The 19,851-nt window shown below is 39.7% G+C and overlaps 1 protein-coding gene across 1 annotated transcript in view; it reads left to right on the top strand.

Moving 5' to 3' along the window:
* Window positions 1–12,327, top strand: part of POU6F2 (POU class 6 homeobox 2) — a 307,800-nt gene extending 295,473 nt beyond the window's left edge. The window contains exons 9-10 of the mRNA XM_040549009.1: window positions 3,829–3,997; window positions 7,305–12,327. Coding sequence (XP_040404943.1) covers window positions 3,829–3,997; window positions 7,305–7,809 — 674 coding nt within the window. The 3' untranslated portion in view covers window positions 7,810–12,327. The remainder of the gene's footprint in view (window positions 1–3,828; window positions 3,998–7,304) is intronic.
* Window positions 12,328–19,851: the final 7,524 nt, after the last annotated feature.

Here is a 19,851-nt window from a genome sequence, read left to right as displayed (position 1 = left end):
TTCTTCTTAAGACAAACAATTATGTTTCCAGAGAAAGGACATTTTAAAAGAAGGTCTGCCTAAGTAATGACTGCAAGACTCATCTCCACTCTTCATGCCCTTTCTGTGTGTTTTTTTCATATTGTTTTGTCCTTTCTTTCCTTTGCTTTCTCTTCATTCAATTCTACATTGTCATTCCTCCTTTTTTACATTTCATTTTCTTCTTCTCAGAGGCACCCCTCTTCTTATTTCTTCACCTTTTCTACCATATATTCTCTTTGTGGAAATTGCTGTTTGTTTTCCCCTCATGCTTGGAGATTTGTGTCTCCATGAAGGTCCTTTCTTCCTTCCAAATTCATTTTACTGTCATCTATTAAATTAAAATGCCTCCCACAAATTATTCTTCTCTTTCCCATGAGCTCCAGTCTATTTCTCATTAACAGTGTTTTGTCCCACCTCTCTCATCCAATTTACGTTCTCTTGGACTTCCTCTGCCAGCTTTTTCTCCTCCTGTCTGACTGGGGAAATCACCTGTAATCCCTTCCAAGACAGAATTCTGCACAACAGGAATTTGCTTTCTCTTTCAGGGTTCACTGATTCTCCATAGCAACTCTTTCCTGTCACTATTAAAATCACAAAGACTTAGCATTCACCAACAAACTCGTGGAATTTTGAAAGAATTCAAAAGTGGGAGTAGAATTTCCTTCAGAAGGAAAAAAGTGGTTTTCAGTGCAGGAGAGCCTGTGGATTTTTTTCTTCTGCTCTGCTCACCCACCTTCACCATTCACCAGGACATCTGGGGGAATTTTATCTGCCTTCCTTTTTCTTCTTCTGCTATACATATGTCCCATACAGTGGTCCCAGACAACTCTTACCTTTGTTCAGTGCCTGTTAGTTTCATAGACACAGCAGCAATAGAGTATGAAGCCATAATGTACCTTGGGAATCTTTACTCTAAATGCTGAAACTGTAGATCCTAACCACTCAATGAGTTTGGTATTCTTAATTTTCCTCTTGGCACTGTGCAGCCTTCTCTAGGATATCCGCTTAATTTGAAAAGCATCAGTTTATTTACAGTCTTCAATCAACTACTCTTCCTAAAATGTGAAGTAAACTATACACTTAAGTGTTCTGAGAGCTCAGAACTTATTAAAAACAAATCCATTATCTATTTGTGTATATTTATGCATGTGTATGTATTAGTCCACAGGGTCCAAGATTATGTATTGATGGCATTTTAATGGCAACAGAGTAAAACAGACTGGTGCTGTTATATGATGTCAGTAGGAAAGGCTTTGTACTACTGCGTGAGTAATATGAAGCTTATAGAAATCAAGGGACTATTTCTATGGTTTTCAAAGGGCTTTGAATCACACCTGAAGTAGAAGTGGTTCTGATTTGATACAAACACTGTTTTTCCTAGAGTTCAGGAATAAAAGGCTTCAGTGTTTTTGTCCACCCGTTAGCACTTTCTTCCTCCCAAAGACACTATATAAGAGTGAAGCCTTTTTGTCAACAAATGCTACACCATATATAAGGATCTACTCCCATATTACTGAAGTGCATCATAACTTTCTTATTTTAAGGAGAGCTCAGCCTAATTGTTCCCTCATCCAAGACCCCCAAGCAGGAAAGGACTTTTCATGATACTCAGTTTTCTAAGCATTGTACCAGAAGAATTTAGCAGAAGATGACAGAATTTCTGTATAACCATGAGCAAGCATATAACCCCTTAGCTTTCTTAACTCCCTCATTATTCCTTACAGGAGTTTGAGGGGGAGAAGGGTTACAGATGACAGCATTAGAGTTTGCTACCTTGAGAGTTCTCTGGGAACATCTGAATTGTACTTTGTCACATCCCTGACCACCCTAGTCAGAGACCTTAAAAGGAAGGAAAGCGGTGAGGAAAGTCACCATCTTAGTGCAATTTACTCAAGGGAGTCTTCAAGGCCATTATAATTTATGATATTTTGTACATGTATCATTTGCTCTTCAGAGAACCAAAGGGCTGATAAGCATCCAGCTCCACTCTGTATCTATGAAAATCACAACTGGTATGCTAGGTAGACCGTGTATAGGATAAGTAGGAATATTTCACATCTGCAAAGTCAATTACTTTTCAAATCTGAGTAGCCTCTCTAATAGCCCCCCGCTACTCATAAGCAAACAATATGTAGCCTAACTTTACACTGATTGAGTTCATGGATGTACGTACAGGTGAGCTCAAGCACAGCACTGAGAGCAGGAGCATGGTGCATTGTCAAAACCAGGTTCAGTCTGTGTATGTGTTTACCTGTACACATAGTTCATATAGTCCATGGTTACACAGATGTGTATTTTTAAAATCCTATTTCTTCATGTGCTTCTTTCACTCAGGCTTCGAATCGATATAGGCTGAATTTATATAGCAGAAAAACCTCTTCCTCTGTCTCTATTATTGGACTAAAAGATTTTTTATAGGACATTTCCATTATAAGGGAATTTTACATCAGGTTTATAAACCACTGAAAATAAAAGCCCTGTTACTGTAGTGCTGACATGCCCTTAGCTATAGCAGCACTAGCAGAAGCCACTGCAATATAGGGTTCAGAATAGTAATGTAGTCTAGCACTGTCCTTGGACAACTGCTTGCATTTACAGAAATTGATGTGTTATTGTGCTGCAAACTTTTCACCTAAGAAGTCTGAGGAATGAGGTGAAGAACAATAGAGATGTCTCGCTGGGAGAATGGCTTCACTACACGCAGGATTGCACAACACTTTGAAATCTTCCACCATCCCAGTCCCATGCTGTCTCCAGCTTGGCAAACGCTTTCATTTAGCCAGGGATCAGTAGCTTGGGGGGAAAAAAAGTTCCATTCTCCAGCTGTTGTGTCATTTCCCTTGATAAGTCCTAAATTGACTGAGTTATCTAGCACCAAAGGAGCTTTCCTGTGGTAGACATGCTTTATTATGTGCCCTTTCAGGGACAAAGGCTTCTGTGTCAGTAAAACTGCTATGGAGAGGAAGGACAGATTTATTCTCACAGCATCATAAGCATTATCTTCTGAGGGGCTAATTTTAAAAGTAAAAAATTGTGCAGCATTACCATCCAAAACCTAATGGCTGATGTTGCAAATACGGTGCTCCTTGATTATCAACCTGACGGGAGGCAGAAAGAAAAGCTTGAAAGGCTGCTTCTCACAGGGGCATATTTTAAAAGATGATTTTTAAATGAAGGAGGAATTTTTTGTGTTTGGGCTTGTTCTTTTGCTGGGTTAGTTTGGAATCTTGGCTGGTGGTTTGGTCTGGTTGTTGCAGAAATGGGAAGGAAGGTTTATGAATTTCCTTATTTAGCATTAATTTTAGATAAAGTGGAAAGTCTTGATTTCAAATTGAAAAAAAAAAAAAAAAAAGCAGTTTATGTGCATGTTTAGCAGTCCCCATAGACTGCAAATAAATATATTAGCAGCTGCCTTTCTTCTGTATGTAATGAGAAGGGGACACAGGGAACATGACTTGTCAAAAGTGGGGGAGATTTGCAAGGCACAAATGACAGCGTGGAGCCCAGCCACTCCCTCACTCTGAGGTGAGTTGGCCTTTTCTCAGGAGTTCAGCAATGAAATATGTCTTTGAACATCTTTCACCACTGCTTGGAAGCACGGCTGCATAGTTAGCATTTTAGCAATCTGAACATGCTTCATAACACACCTAGCAAGGCAAGCTTGTTTCTGTTTGGGGAAGAAGAGAAAGGGAGAAGTATTCTATGATTAAAATAAACACGAACAGCTTGACAATGAAACATGGTGTAAGCCTAGCCCACTCGTACGTGACATGAAGAACTGACACAATTCAAAAAATATTTCAACAGATCCTCAAACAGCCACTGGAGAAGTGGATGGGGTGAATCTGGAAGAAATCCGAGAATTTGCCAAAGCTTTTAAAATCCGGCGCCTGTCCCTTGGCCTGACACAGACTCAAGTTGGCCAAGCCCTAAGCGCCACCGAAGGCCCAGCCTATAGCCAGTCTGCCATCTGCAGGTAACAAGTTACATCATAAACTCTCCTCTCTTTGTTCTTCAGAATTATTCAGTTTATTGTGAGGAGCATGCTCAGATTTGAGTCATATGTCTTTAGAATATATTATTTATTCTGAGATTTAAACTAGCCAATGATGTTGGTATCTGGCAAATAAGATGTTCTTGTGTAGCCCTGAAGTAACTTTAGTCTTCTTTTTTCCCTTCTTCTTTTTTAAACAAGTGAGAAACAATATTCCTGGCACTGAGACTTAATTCAGTAGACAAGCTGGAGACCCTGCTGGTGCTGGATAAGCACTGTGCCATTTTCTACAGATAGGGTTACTGAACAAATATTTCATGTCTGCATCCCTGCTAAGTTAAAACTTGTATTACTATGGTTAGCACTTCACATATAGGATGTTAATGATGATTTACCTAGGCAACACAGAAAGGAAAAAATTATCCTTCCTGCTATCTTGCAAACCGGCAGCTATTCATCTTTTAACACCTAAATGTTTATTAAAAAAAAGAACAAACAAACAAATGACAACCCATGTATGCAAAGCAGGAGTAGAAATCTGTCCTAATCATACGAAATGATAATACAGTCTTGACAGAGTTAGTTAGAAGCAAACACCGTATATGCATGTATGTGTGTTACAGTAATCCCATGTTTATGCATGAGGTAACAAACACACTTAGGTAACAGCTTTTTCCTCTTGGGCAATGCCTTATAGTCCTTCTCCATCAGTGAAAGCCAAGAAACCAACTCTAAGCTCATTTAAGTGGATTTTGTTCTTGGTGATCCATGAAATGCTCTGTCTTTTTATCTGCTCTTTATACTTTTAATGTATTCCCCATAGAACGGAAGTGTACTTTTCCTGCAGTTTAAGACTAAGGTTATAAATAACATCAGTATGGGGTAGTGAGCTTGCAGCTCACATTTTGCTCAATGATTTTCCATAAAACCCATTGATTGTTGTTAAATACAAAAAGCTCCATAGGATCCTCTCACTTCTATGGCCTCCCCTACTGTTTTTTCTTATAAGATACCTCCCTGTAGAAAATAACCTTTATTCAGTCTATACAAGGATACTACTGCTGGGAAATTTGTTTCAAGACTTGTATATCGTTATACCAAACAACATGTACTGCAGTATCAACACTAACAAGCAATGCCAATGATATGGATGCTATTGCTCCCTGTTGCTAAGGATTTTTTTTTTTCTTTTGTATGGTCAATTGGTAAAGAATGCCTAAAACAGGTGGAGTTTTTAGCAATTGCCAATTTGTTGTAGCCTTAAGATGCTGTTTAACATACTATACTTTTAAGTGATAAATTGCAGTTTCCTTTGCTTATGTCTAGTTTGCTGTGTCCTCATTTCCTCCACCTACCCCATGTCTGAGAAAACCACTGGGGATGGTTTGAATTTTACTAAGAAAAAGTTTCTTCACTAATCTATTATCATGAAAACCCAAATAAAGAGGAAGTTGGAGAATAGACATGGCTAACTAAAGCCCTAAATGTGGAGACCTTTGACAGAGGGCAAATTTTGCCCCCTTAGAGGGGTAAATGGCTCAGAACAGGAGGACTGGATGCAAAAGCTGGTCCCAGCTACATGCAAAGTTATCTTTTTTTTTTTTTTCCTTTGACTCTCACAAATGGATCTCATTTTGGGGTGTAATAATCTGCTATGACTGTGCATTTCTAGTTAAGCACCAAGACATGCTGCTTCAGTGGTAGTTTGCTGCTCCCTGGAAATAGTAGGTTTAACATTTCTTTTAACAGTAACAAAGGAGATTCAGTATAAACTCCAGGATAATGGAAAGGGCAGTAAGGTAAGCAAGTTGAACAACCAACTTGGAGGCAGAAGTAGAGTCTTCCAGTGCCCTTTGCAGGTCATATCAGCAATATACCGCTTTGCCGGTATGTTCTGTGTGCAAATAATGGCACTGTCTTAACTTGGCACAATGAGTTCTAAAACATACACTTCTGAACGAAATATCACTGGACACCAAGGAAGGACACCATGTAGTCAATCCCACGCTAGGATGCCAGGAACTGGTTACAAATTATTTGCCATGTTACTATTTGAAATTATTTCGTCTCATTCTTTGTTTGTGAGAAATGCTTTGTTTCTTGCTGAAATATTTTCTGCAGCTGCCATATGCCGAATATAGACACTAAAAATCACCAACTCCAGCCACTGAGTTGTTTTGCACAAAAGCATCGATTCGGTCAGTCTCACCTCCCAAGCACGTTGTGATTAGCAGCAGCAGTGGTGCTTGAGCACTGGGTGGGCTGGAGAGGGCAGCAGCACCGTGCAATAATTGTCACCTTTCCGCAGCGTTAAATACCACAATATATGATGGTGTGGACATAGGTGAAGTGGAGAAATACAAATGGGTGGCATCAGAGGAACTGGGCTAAGACCTTTTTAATGCATAGTAAGAGAGGATGAACTTGATAAATGAAAGAAACAAATACTTATAAGAATTGAAGAATGAACTCGGCTCTTCTTCTTGTTTTTGAAAGGATTAAAGCTTTGTGTAGCTGCTTTTCCAGATGTTTTATACTACTTGTAAAATCTGGTTTGGCAAAATACTTTTGATGGCAAAATGATATATAGAAGACCTCATTTACAGGAAATGATATCATTCTGGTACAGTTTGCAGAAATCCCACAATAAACCCAGCTTGGTGCCACAGCATATTAGTAGACTATTATGTTGGGTTTCATCTGGAAAACATGAGTCTGTCTTTGCACATTGTGGGGGTAGTCAAGATAATTGCAAAGTGTCCAGCTGTTTCAGATGAACACCACCAGAGCTATGGGAATCTGTTTCCAACCCAGAAAAGGGATATAGCATTAACTTGCAAACAGTGAAAATTGCTGAAAAATGAAAGGAAAGGAAACCTGATATTCAGAGGCTAGTAACTGCCATTGGTTTGTATTATTAAAGCTGTGGTATTTGGACAAGATGGGAATGGGGAGGAAACAAAGGGATTAATCGCAAGGATGAGATGATAAGAATCAATTGCCTTTGATGTCATTTCCTGTAATTAGACTTAGCCTTAAGGGTTTTGAAGATCATCAGAAATATGAAAATGGTACGCATAACCTGTGTTACTTAGTGTGCTTAGAATTTTGTTGTAGTGTTCGTTTTGTGTTAGCTTAAATATCTAGCTATATATTTATAGATATACCTATCTGATAGTTTTCGTAATCCATTGTAAATTACCTCTGCCAGTCAATTAGTCAGGCAGGCAGGAAGTCCCACCCTGGCAGAGCATCAGTGTAAGACTCTTCTTTCTCAATTTTCCCTCAGACACACCATCCTGAGAAGCCACTTTTTCCTACCACAGGAAGCCCAAGAGAACACTATAGCTAGCAGTCTGACAGCCAAACTGAACCCTGGCCTTTTGTATCCTGCCAGGTTTGAAAAGCTGGACATCACCCCTAAAAGTGCCCAGAAGATAAAGCCGGTGCTTGAGCGGTGGATGGCTGAGGCTGAGGCCCGCCATCGAGCAGGTATGCAGAACCTTACCGAGTTTATCGGAAGTGAACCATCCAAAAAGCGCAAGAGGCGTACCTCATTCACGCCACAAGCCCTTGAGATCTTGAATGCCCACTTTGAGAAGAACACGCACCCCTCTGGGCAGGAAATGACAGAGATTGCAGAGAAACTGAACTATGACCGGGAAGTAGTTAGAGTTTGGTTCTGCAATAAGAGGCAAGCACTGAAGAACACAATTAAACGTTTGAAACAACACGAGCCTGCAACAGCAGTTCCTATGGAGCCCTTAACAGACTCTCTGGAAGAAAACTCCTAAAAGCGAAACAAAACAAAACCACACACAAAAAAACAAACCCTGCACCAACAGAAATGTAACCATTCGAACTCTGTGAAAATACCTGTTCATCACCCTTGTAAGTAAAAGACTGAGAAAACTACAAGAAGGACAGAACAGTTTATAAATGTCCATGGGTTTTCCTATATAAAAACAAAACAAAAAACTACACAACACTTTGTGTGTGTGTGTGTGTCGTAGAATTAGTTCCCCCCAAAAAAGAAAAAGCCAGTTTTTTTTAAATGGACTTAAAGTAAACCAAATAACTGCTTACTTTTTTCTGTATATTATGAAAATGTGAACACATTTTAAGGAAAAAAAAAAAAAAGAAAAAAAAAAGAAAAAAAAACTTTTATCTGTTTAAAAGAGAATACAAGCCTGCCACCTGGAGGAGTGACTGTAGCCTTTCAGGTATCAAGTGCTGATTCACTATGAAAACTATTAACCAAAGTCAGAAACATGGCATTGCAAACTAGATTGTTAGTCTACTCTTTTATGGGTGTAAAATTGTGTTATGATTTTTTACATTTGTATTTTGCAAAGATGAAAACAACAGGTTAATTTCTCTCATCCTTGATCGCACCCCCTGCAGGTGTGTACAAACAGGTGTTAAAGCCATTCCATCATGGTCACCTCCTTTTCTTTTGTTTGCTTTTAGTCGACAGTTTTGCAATCTCCAAGTGTTTGGGTGCCAAAAATCATTTGTTTTTATTATGATTTGCGGGGTTTGGTATTTCTCTTCTAAGGGTGTAAATCTTGGTTTGCATTTATGTTTTTTGATTTTTTTTTCTGACTCTTTTTGCTGCCTCCCACCCTGAGCTCATCCTCCATCCCTTCCCCATACCCTCATAACCCAATACTGTTTGAAGATTTTTAAAAAGAAAAGTGCAACCTAAACACTTTTATATTGATATGCTGAAATGCAATAGAGGACAAGGAAGGATTAGAATTGTGTCTGATGAACTGTCAGCTCACACTGAACATTGTGTTTATTGTCAACTGCATATCTTGGGATTTCTCTGTCCTTTTGGCCACAAACTGGAGAGGTTACCAAAACTCATTTTGTAGTATAAACATAAACTACACACTTGGTTCAGTACTGCATCTATATTATAGTTCTGTTTGAAGCAATTTCTCTCCAAAGTCTGCTAGCCAAAGAAATTTCTTGAGACTCTGACGAAAACAAGCAGACCAAGAAGTGATGAGGATGGTCTGATCATTACTTTACTGTGGACTGCCTCGCTGGTATTGCTTGGTTCCTTCTGCCTTTTTGGTCATCCCAATATTTATGTTTGCCCTGTTGAATTCTTCAGTGGGAGGGTGAGTTTCTGCAGGTATCTGCTATGATCACTGGCTAGATTAAGCAATCAGGATTTAGGAAACCCATTGAATATCCTTTGGGAATAGTGAGGTTGGTCACCTGCAGTATGTTTCAGGTGAATTTTCCTTTAAAGACAACTTATCTCTATGACTTCCATGTTGATGGGACAAGCATCTTCTAAAATACTGTGATCATTGGACTTAGGAGTGTTCCAAGGCTCACATGGAGAGAAGGGTGTTAAGGGTTCTGGATGGGGTATGGGTGACCCATGAAGGTTACCTGCAATTTTCGTCTTGTGCTGATTTCTGCTCCAGCCTCTGGGCTTTAGCCCATTGTTAGGATGTGAGCTGCCTCATGATCAGGGCTTACCACAAGTTAACATCTGGCATTTGGTTCAACTTACTGTAGAGGCGGTAGAGTAAAAATTCTGCTGGTATAACTCCTGATTGCGTTCGCTGACCTCAGGATCATTGTACTGGATTTTTGCTTGTCTACCCGAGACATTGAAGAAGGCTTACAAAGTGCTTCGGTATTCAAATAGCACCCCTCTTACAAAATTATGTTTTCAAGAGCTCAAAAAAGATTAGTGAAAGAAAGGGGCTTCCATTGATTTCACTGGGCTTTGAATCTGACCCTCGCTATTTTATTAATGGGATATTTTATTAATGGGGTTTGCCTTGTAACATGGGGTATTTGCTGCATGGCTGGTAGAGTTTTAAGGCTTCAGAGACAGTCATCTCTGCCAGAAACTGCATCTAAATGTGAGCACTCCCAAAGGTCAGGGTTGAAGAGCACTGAGGATCCAGTACTCAGGGCTGGGCTCATGTCCAGTGAATGCATTTTAGGCTTTAAGCTTCAGCAGGGTATGTTTAAAGATATTTTCAGTATGCTTTTATGAGGAGGAGAGTGTGAATTGTTATTGACTCTTTTCCAACTGTTGATATATAAATATCTGTTGGGGAAAAAAATAATCAGTAACCACAGGTAAATTGTGTGAGGGACAAAAAAGCCACTTTACCCAAGCTGAGCGTGTGAAATAGCCTCACAGCAACATCTGCCCCTCTGGGTTCTCTTTTTTCCCCCTCTATCGATGGATACCTATATCCATGGGTATATATATCTGTGATATCTATACCAAACAGAGCTAAACTTATAGCCACAATTCGATTTACATAATGTTCAGGAGACTACCCAGAAGCCAGCAGGGAAACAAGGAAGAACAAATATCAATTTGGAAGTGAATGCTCCTGAAGCCCTACCCATGTATGCAGTATGCTGCTAATTGTCTGGTCATTAACACCATGAACATTTTACCTGTTCAGCCACCCTAGAGACCGTGTGCCCTCCCTTTGCTCCTATCATCAACAGCCTGGGAACAAAAACATCAACCATTTGTTGTCTAAAATCTAAATTTCCAGTTCTCCCAGGGACTGTGCTAAATTTTGTGATGAAAAAGTCCCCCAAGAAGAAAAGTTAGCTGAACGGTGTACAAAAGCTACTAAATGTTTAAAAATATGCTGGCAGCAGTTATATAAGCTCTTTTCTGTTCCACAGTACATATCAGAAGGATACAACTAGGACAGTGAAAATGTAAACTAAATATAAATCGCCAGCTTGGAAGAAAAAATAATGTTCATCCCACAGTCTTAAAACCATTCATGTGCAGTGATTTTTTTTTACAGTTTTCTAATTTTGTATTATGTTTTGTAAATTATTTATAAAGTGTTGTAATGCTTCTTATATTAATTTTTTTATAAACAAATTTTTGCTATGAGGCATAAATGGTGCCTAAACAGATTCTTAGGAAGACAAATTATGTGTGAGTCATACATCTTTTGGGGGCCATAAATATTTTGTTTTATTTTGTTAGCGGTAACATTTCTGGTTTCCATTTGTAAACAAATTTCATGTATTGATTACATTTGAATACCTTTTAATTTTGCATGTGACTAAAAGATAGATTGCTACCAGCAAATGAAACAAAAGTCTCTTCAGTCATATGTGAAGGTTTAATGGTTTTCTGATTTATTGATCATTGAATTTTTTAATATATATATATATAGATAGTTATTATTTGAATAATGAACCAAGGGTTCACTTGCTGTTCTGATTTTTTCTTTTTATGTTTTTTTCACTAAAAAGTTATTTTGGACAGTTGAAGAAATCAAATGCATTCAAATGGTTCCAGTTTCTTTATGTTATTACTGGAAAAAAAAAAGAAAAAAGAAAAAAAAAGAAAAAAAAGGAAAAAAAAGAGAGAACAAGAAAGCAAAAAGGAGCTAGGAAGGAACAAGTAGAGGCGTATCAAAGAACTCAAGCTATAACCAAAAAGAAATATGTAAAATGCCTTTGCTCGTCTTCTCAATGCTGGACCAAAGCTCAATGTATGTAGGTATATGCACATTGTATAGATATGGCTAAATGTTGCTGACAATCTCGCAATACTAAACTGTTACTATTAAAAAAAAAAAAAGAAATACAAAAATAAAACTGTTCATCAGTGTTTTACCTCAGCACTCTACTTGTACCCAGTTATTGACCAACATTCAAATAAGAAGATAAGAGAGGAAGTTAATTTCCATGTCATGGTTGACTGTAAAATCTGTTTGGATAACATTTTGTAATGAGCTTTTTGTCATGTGGTTTGCTTGTTTCCAACTTGAGATTATGTGGGGCACATTTGTTTATTTATTGTTAAAAAGTGATATTATTATTATTATTATTATTATTATTATTATTATTACTATTATTATTTTTTTTGTCCTATGTGCTATAATCTACAGAATGGTCACCAGGGTCACTTATGAAGGACTGCAAAGAGATCTGTTTTTCCATGCATGGAGCATGCAGCGGGAAAGATGGCAGTATGAAATGGACTGTATTGCGTTGTTAAAAAAATGCTAATAATTCCAAAAGGAGTTGATGTGGTGGACTTGTGACCAAGAAACCAAACTGGATATTTAAAAGCTCCTTACTACTCTGACTTTGAAACCAAAGCTGATTTATCTGCACAGGTTGCTTAACATGAAAAAAAAAATAAATAAATAAAAAATAAAAAACCTGACAAAAACTGTACTTAATCTAGAGCAATATCTGTATGGTCAGTAAAGCTGCACTTTGTGTATTTCTTAACAGCTTCAGATCTGTCACTTTTAATTTGTACCATAAAAAATAAAGAATTGTTTGACATGAAAAAGAAGCTCCTTTCATGTGTTTGTCTTAAATCTCATGCATTATTCACATCGTCAGAGCTCATGTAATTTCACATCCATTCAATACAAAAATAGCTAAATGCTCAAAAGAAAGGAAGAATGAAAATCCGTTTGCACCAACGAGCATCACTTTATCTGCAAAACTAAACACTGTTTCTGTACCCCGAGTGGGCACATACATTGGTGATGTCTTATTTTCTCCACAGATATGCCAAGCAGAAGATCTGCAGAAGGAATATCGCGGAGTCATGCAGGTGAGTGTGTGTTATCACCCACGCCAAGAGAAGAAGAGCGCAGATGGGCGTGAAGTCCCCAGCCAGTGAATCTCCCAGTGCCCCCCAGCTCCCATAGCAAAGCCAGGTAAGTGATGGAAAAGGGAATGTGGCAGTGAGCTTGGTTCAGGCTTTCAAATGGCTTCCACGTCTTTGCAGAGCTCTTGAAGTTCATTACTCATTTTTTTAGTGATGATGATGTTAGGTAGCAGAAATGCCCATTGTTTGGGCCATTTGCACTGAGTCACGTTGAATTCTGCCTAAATGCGTGATTCTGAAATGCTAACAATTTTTGAGAAATAAATTCATTTTTTCTTATAAATTTGTGGGGTGAAGGCCTAGAAAAAGAAGCTCTGACAATATTAGAACATTTTGTTTAACACTTGGGAACAAAACTTTTGCAGTTTTTTCCTCTGATTTTGTTAAACATTGTTTTACATTTCCAATACCATATATTGAATAATCAAAAAGGAAAATAAAATATTTACTTACACAGAAAATACAGGGAGTATCTGGGATATTTGTTTATCCTGATTTTTTCCAGATGGCAATTTCCCTTGCCTATTAATTTTTTACTACATTTTCAGAGATATGTAAAAGGTAAAGGAGAAAGGTAATTTTCCTGTAGACATGATGATACTCTCTTTATAAGCAGGGCAGAGATAACAGAGATATAGCCTTTTGTTAGACCAGCTTGTATACGTGGAAAAATTAGTAAAGCTTTTAAGTGCAGAAAACTTTCTTCAGTCTGACACAAAAGCAGCTGAATCCAAAGCTGAACAGAAGTTGAGAATAAGGAGAAAGAAGTTTTTAGGGTACCATGATGATTTGAAGTCACAGATTAATATTATTTAAAGTGTCATTTATTCGTACCATGGGCTAAGGCATAATGTACCTGTTTCTGTTCAGTAGTAGTGAGTACAGGTTTCTGCACAGCACCTGCGCACAGGGAGTGCTTACACCATTCTTCAGCCATATTTCAGACCCATCTACTTACATGGTGCAAGGATGTGGAGAATAACCCTGCGTGCTTTCCCATCAGCCAGTAAAATGTGAAAACGTATAGTTTCATTCAATAGCGATAAAGCACAAAGCAAACATAGATTAGAGGCTTCTTTCCCCTACCCACCGAAAAATGCAAAAGTTTATCCTTGGGTCATATTTTAGGTATTTTAGGTGCCTCACAGGCACATGATCCTACCTACCATTACTTAAATTACCCGGATCTGTTTTGTCACACAAAATAGTGATTTTGCAAATTGAATCAAATATTTTTACGTTGATCACTGAAAGCTCAAAATAGATCCTGCTGAAATGAAACCGTAAGACCTCACACCCCATACTGACTGCTTAAACATCATATTTCTAGAGCGTGGCTATGGCAGTACTCTGCATCTCCCTAAATGCAACGTTAAGGACAAAGATCTTTAGAAGCACAATTCTTCCCATGGTCTCTCTTTTACACTTCTTGCAGAAAAGAACATATTTGCAGTATTCTTATCATACAGTCATAAGCCCTGTCTGTGCCCTGTCCCTCCCTTAAGTCAGACGAGATGGAAAGAAAGCTGGAACCAAGAGAACTACACAGTGAAGACTTGTTTGTATGTGGCCTAATCCCCTGTGCTGCCACTTTATGACTGGTCACAGTTTAAATTTTATCTGGGAGAAAAACTTATAGTATTAGCAGGGTTTTAGTAAGAAAAAATTCTCTTCTGCTGACTGAAACTTCAATTAAACAAGCATTCAGGAAGGCAAACAGACTGATAAAGAGGGAAGGGTCTCTTGGGGTTTGGTTTTTAATCTGAGAATTCAGATTCAATATGAATTGTTCCCATATGAGATCATGATGTTCTAGAAAATAATTTAGATTAAGGAGTAAGGAGCTGTTGGCTTTTTTGTTGTTGTTGATTTTTTTTCCCCTTCTCTCTCCCTCTGCTCTGCAGGCTTGGAGGTTTGGGTTTGTTTGTTCAGTTGTTGTTGTTGTTCTCAGTCTTTTACTGTTGTATTTTTGCCACACAGTGGACAAAAGGGGTCAGGACTGAGCAGAGTCACCACGTAGCACACCAGCAGCGACCATGATTTTTAATTCAGACCCAGCTGTTCTGGTTTCTTCTGAAATGCCAGCAGCAGCTTTGACTAATCAACCAATGCAGCTGCAGGGCGAGGCTTGTAGCAGCTCACGTAATATCAAGTCGTTTGTTTTCTTGTGTTCATGAGGACACTGAACTACTTGTTCAGTACGCATGACCAGTGGCCACAAGTCAGAACACCAGCTGACTTCTCAGTGCAAAAGCCATACGCACATGCATACTCACTGAGGGTAGGTCTTGGCTCAGGCCACAAACACATACACACACAAGCTCAAGGGGCAGCTAAAAATGGCTTTGGCAGTATTAAAATTGTTAGGGACTACACAAATAGGCCAGTCCTAAAAGAGCATGAGATCCTGTTTCTGTGGCATAGCAGCTTTAAGTTGTGGCATGGTCTCCACCATGACCTCCACCAGGCCTGGACTTGCTTCCTTCTGTTTGAATGCCACATACTGACGGCATTCAGCTAATGAGCTCCTGGTTTTCAATTAACAAAAACTCCATGCCCCGTCCAGCTTATCATCTACAGGAGTATCTCCCACCTTGTATTTCCTCTCTCAGTGCTGGTCCCAGGATGGTTCCTCAAATGTTCCCAAGATGCTGAAGATCTTAAAGGGCAGTGAACAAGTTGGTGACACTGCACACATCTGAATTGTCTGGTGATTTGCAATTGATACTGGGGGAGCTGGCACTGTCCCCACCGCTGTGAAGTCCCCAGCTGCAATGTGTAACCTCTGCATGCTCGTCCCTTTTTTTTAAATTCATTGAAGAACTTGTGTTGACAGTCAGTCTTTCCCGCTAGTTTTTAATGCTATTAACTTTAAACATCTTGTGTTCGCTTCCATGGTTGATACCTTTTCTGTCTGTATAAAACTTGTCTTTTTACTACCAACTGTTATGAAGGAAGACAAAGGCATGAAGACCCTTGAATTTCTTTTCTCAAAGAAGACACTCCTCTGTTTGTTTGTGTTATTTTTTTTACCACCTTGCCTCTGTCCTTTTGATATTTTCAGTTCAATCATGTCTTCTTAAACAAGGGAGCATGAAACTATATCCAAAATCATCCCTGAAATTCATCCAAGTTAAGATACCTGAAGAAAAGCAGTCATTTATTGAATACTAGCAGCTATTTTCAGTAAGTAGTTGTGGAAACTTAAGGGACTGATCTTGCTGGTGTGTAATGTAAACAACTTTATTTGCCTAACTGTGGTGGTTTTACTCGGGTGGGCGGCCGAGCTCCACCACAACCGCTCTCTCACTCCCCCTCCTCAAAGAGGAACGGGGAGAAAATACGATGAAAAGGGCTCAAGGGTTGAGATAAGGACAAGGAGATCGCACAGTACTTATCGTGACGGGCAAAACAGACTCAGTGTAGGGAGATAGTAAGATTTATTACCTATTACTAACAAGCTAGAGAAGCGAGAAACAAAGGAAAGAAACCAAAAGCACCTTCCCCCCCATCCACCCTCTTCCACCTCCTCCCCCCAAGCGGCGCAGGGGAACAGGGGAATGGGGGTTATGGTCAGTCTATAGCGCTGCTTCTCCGCCGCTCCTTCTCGGTCACTCTCGTCCCCTGTGCTGTGGGGTCCCTCCCACAGGATGCAGTCCTTGCTGAACTGATTCGGTGTGGGCTGCCCACAGGCAGCAGCTCTTCAAGAACTGCTGCAGATATGGGTCCGTACCACGGGGTCCATCCCTCAGGAGCGAACTGCTCCAACCTGGGTCCCCCACGGGCAGCAGCTCCTGCCAGGTCACCTGCTCCTGCGTGGTCTCCTCTCCACAGGCTACAGGTCCGGCCCGGAATCTGCTCCAGCAGGGGGTCTTCCACAGGCCGCAGTCTCCGTCGGTGCAGGTCCACCTGCTCCACCATGGTCTCCTCCACGGGCTGCAGCGTGGAACCCTGCTCCACCGTGGTACTCCATGGGCTGCAGGGGGACAGCCTGCTTCACCATGGTCCTCACCACAGGCCTCAGGGGACTTGTGCTCCAGCGCCTGGAGCACCTCTCCCCCTTCTTCTTCACTGACCTTGGCGCCTGCAAGGCTCTCCCTCACTCCTGTCACTCTCCCAGCTGCTGTGTGGCGCTGTGTTTTTTTTTCCCTGTCTTAAATGTGCTCTCACAGAGGCGCAAAACAACATCACTTACTGGCTCGGCTCTGGTCAGCAGTGGGGCCCTTACCAAACATGGGGCAGCTTCAAGATTCTTCTCCCAGAAGCCACCTCTATGGCCCCCTGCTACCAAAACCTTGCCACGTAAACCCACTACACTAACTAGTATTACTGATGTTTTGATGCTGTTTTCACAGATACTTTTAGTGACATGGAAGTCTTCACAGGACTGGACCTACCCTGGGCATTTGTGAATCAATACTCATATTTATCACTTTTTCTAGCTCATCCATCAGTATATCCTGATATGTCCTTTACTGTTTTTGAAATACAAAAAATCATAAGGGACTGTATCTGAACAGGAAAGGTATGTGCATATTCTTTTTGAGGTCAGTACAGCTAGTGGTTTATGGCTCCACAGGCGGCTGCAAGAAACGCTTGCTGCTGAAGATAATTTCGGGGGCAATGTGGGGGAAAACAGGATAAATGCAAAAAAATGAGCTGTAAGAAATTTTTAAAAACACTCGTTTGTTCCACTGCATTTAAGATCCTCCCTTCTGAAGGTACCTTAACAAATTCACGTACTGACCACTAATAAGAGACCTTACAGCAGTACCGTTTCATGCCTGCTGTATATATAATGCCAAGTATGTGCCTCAGCAACCTGACTCTGAGCATCATCAGCCAGCCTGGGCATCAAAACTCATCAGGTGGTCTGTACAAACAGACTGATGAACACAAAGACCAGGTATCAAATATCCACACCAACGTATGCATTTTACAGGTCACAATATCATCAAAGAATTTACTCAATGGGTAATAAAGTAATAAATACGACTTCTGAGAAAGGAAAAAAAAAAAAAAAACTGGCAGTCTTTTGTTAAAAAAAAAAAAAAGGAAGAAGGAGGCAAAATTGACAAAAAATGTTTCTTCCTAAGATGCGTTAGAACAGCTGTACAGAGTAATAAAAGCCTATCAATTGCTTGGTATCAGTTGAGCATACACTCACTGTACATCAAGCCTGTGAGGAGTCTGTATTATTTATAACATACTTTCTTCTGCTGTGGTTAAAGGTGTGATATCAAAAGCAGGTCCTGTGGCCCCAGACATCAACTGAAGATGAGAATATGACAAGTTACATTTATGACTGGAAATTCATTGAATTTCATGATAAAATTGAAACCTGTCTGTTCTGAACAAAATAATTTTTTTAAAGGTAAATGTTGAGCCTAAGACTATTTCACTGGAGTAATAAAAATAATTTTCCCAAAACTATTTTAAATTCTCCTTGATATTTAATCATTCGTGGTTTTTAGAGAATAGGAATGTATTGTCCATTTTCAAAGAATCACATGGCATAGGTAATTAATTTTTGATTGTATACAACTTGATGTTTGCTACTTTAATTATGTAAACATACGCTGTGATCTTTAGAAGTGAATGTGTCTGTACAAAAATCAGCATCTCCATCCCAGTTTATTCATACACCATCATGTCTCAGGTAAGTGATCAGTTTTGCATGTATTTAAATGTTTATGTAGCTCTGTTAGCTTGACATCGTAAAGAAACAACCCATTGCATGCTTGCTCTCTTCATCTACTTAGATTTTATATAGTTTTAATCTCAATTCACTTACTACATTTTAACCTTTACAACATTGGCCAGTCTCAAACTAACCCAATAGAAGGGAATAAGCCTCACAGATAGCTAAGTTCCTACATGTTTATTGCAAATACCCTAGAGACAGTTCAACCCTTATTCCCAGAGGATCATCATGGGACAGGGAGAAAGACTGTCCTTCTATAAAATCCTCACCTGTAGGGAAAAAAAAAAAAAAAAATCACACTGAACGCACAAGCCACTAGGAGATGTGCATCCTAGGAAAACAGATTTCATTAGTCCCGGTGCTTTCAGTGCTGCGTATTTTTCACATGATTTACAACCCCGTTCACCCATGCCTCAGAACAGGCATACCAGCAAGGACCACTGGGCTGTTTGGTCTCACATCCTTCCTTTCACAAAGCCCACTGTTAACCTCTTCAGAGGAGTAAACCTTGCGGGGGGGGGGGGGGGGGGGGGGGGGGGCATTTAAATTACAATGAATGGGCACAAACCTTTTCCCAGCACAACGTATGTATGGCCTTCATTTTCTTTAAAACTGTTTCTTATTGTGGAGAGGTGCTGTTTTTAAAAGAAGGCAGTCTGTCACTTCCATTTCTGCTGCAGTAGTCATACTGTAAGTTAGGGGGAAAAAAGTTTCCAGCTCAATAATAATAATAATAATAATAATAATAATAATAATAATAAGTTCCATTCCTATTGCACTGGAAAGGGGATTAAAAGGCAGGGAATAGCCTCCAAGTAGAAACTGTTTATGAGGTATTTTATTAGAAAGCGTATTTTTCTGGCTCAGGGTTCAAATCAGAAAAATAAGTAACTTCCAAACACGGGACAACACTAATTTTCATTCATTAGTTTTACTAAATCTGCAGCAGGCTTGAGGCCATTTTTGTTTGCTGTTGTCAGCAAGAAGTTGCACGCTGGATGCAGTTTATTTAAACCGGGAAAAATATTCAAGCAGACAAGGTTGTAGGTTTACCTTAGCTAGCTTTGTTGCTTGGCTGCTTGAGTGTTGGTTCCAGAAGTGGGCAGTATTTGGACATTTCTTTTCAATGCTGTCCTCTTCTTCTAAAGCTCATCTGCTTTCAAAGAATCTCTGAAGCTCACTGCCTTCAGCACCTGTAAAGTCAAATGGTTTAGAGGAGGCCAGTGAAGTCCATATCCAATTCGATTTTTCAGAACAAAGGTTGATTGTGCTTGGCAGTGAGGATTATTATCCAAACAACAAAAAAATAAACCCACGTTGTCCCTACTGTAGAGCACAACGCAAGCCAAATGTACTGTGAGGGTAAATGAAGCCCCACCACCCTTACAGGTGGCTCTCTGCACTGGCGGTGCACCCTCACGAGCTGCCTGCTCACAGACCCTGTGGCTGGGTTAGGGCACCACCAATGCAGGCACC

This window comes from Cygnus olor, chromosome 2, assembly GCF_009769625.2.
Source record: "Cygnus olor isolate bCygOlo1 chromosome 2, bCygOlo1.pri.v2, whole genome shotgun sequence".
NCBI classification, from domain to species: domain Eukaryota; kingdom Metazoa; phylum Chordata; class Aves; order Anseriformes; family Anatidae; genus Cygnus; species Cygnus olor.
The sequence above is the reverse complement of the archived record's forward strand: the minus strand, read 5'-3'. Positions and strand labels throughout refer to the sequence as shown.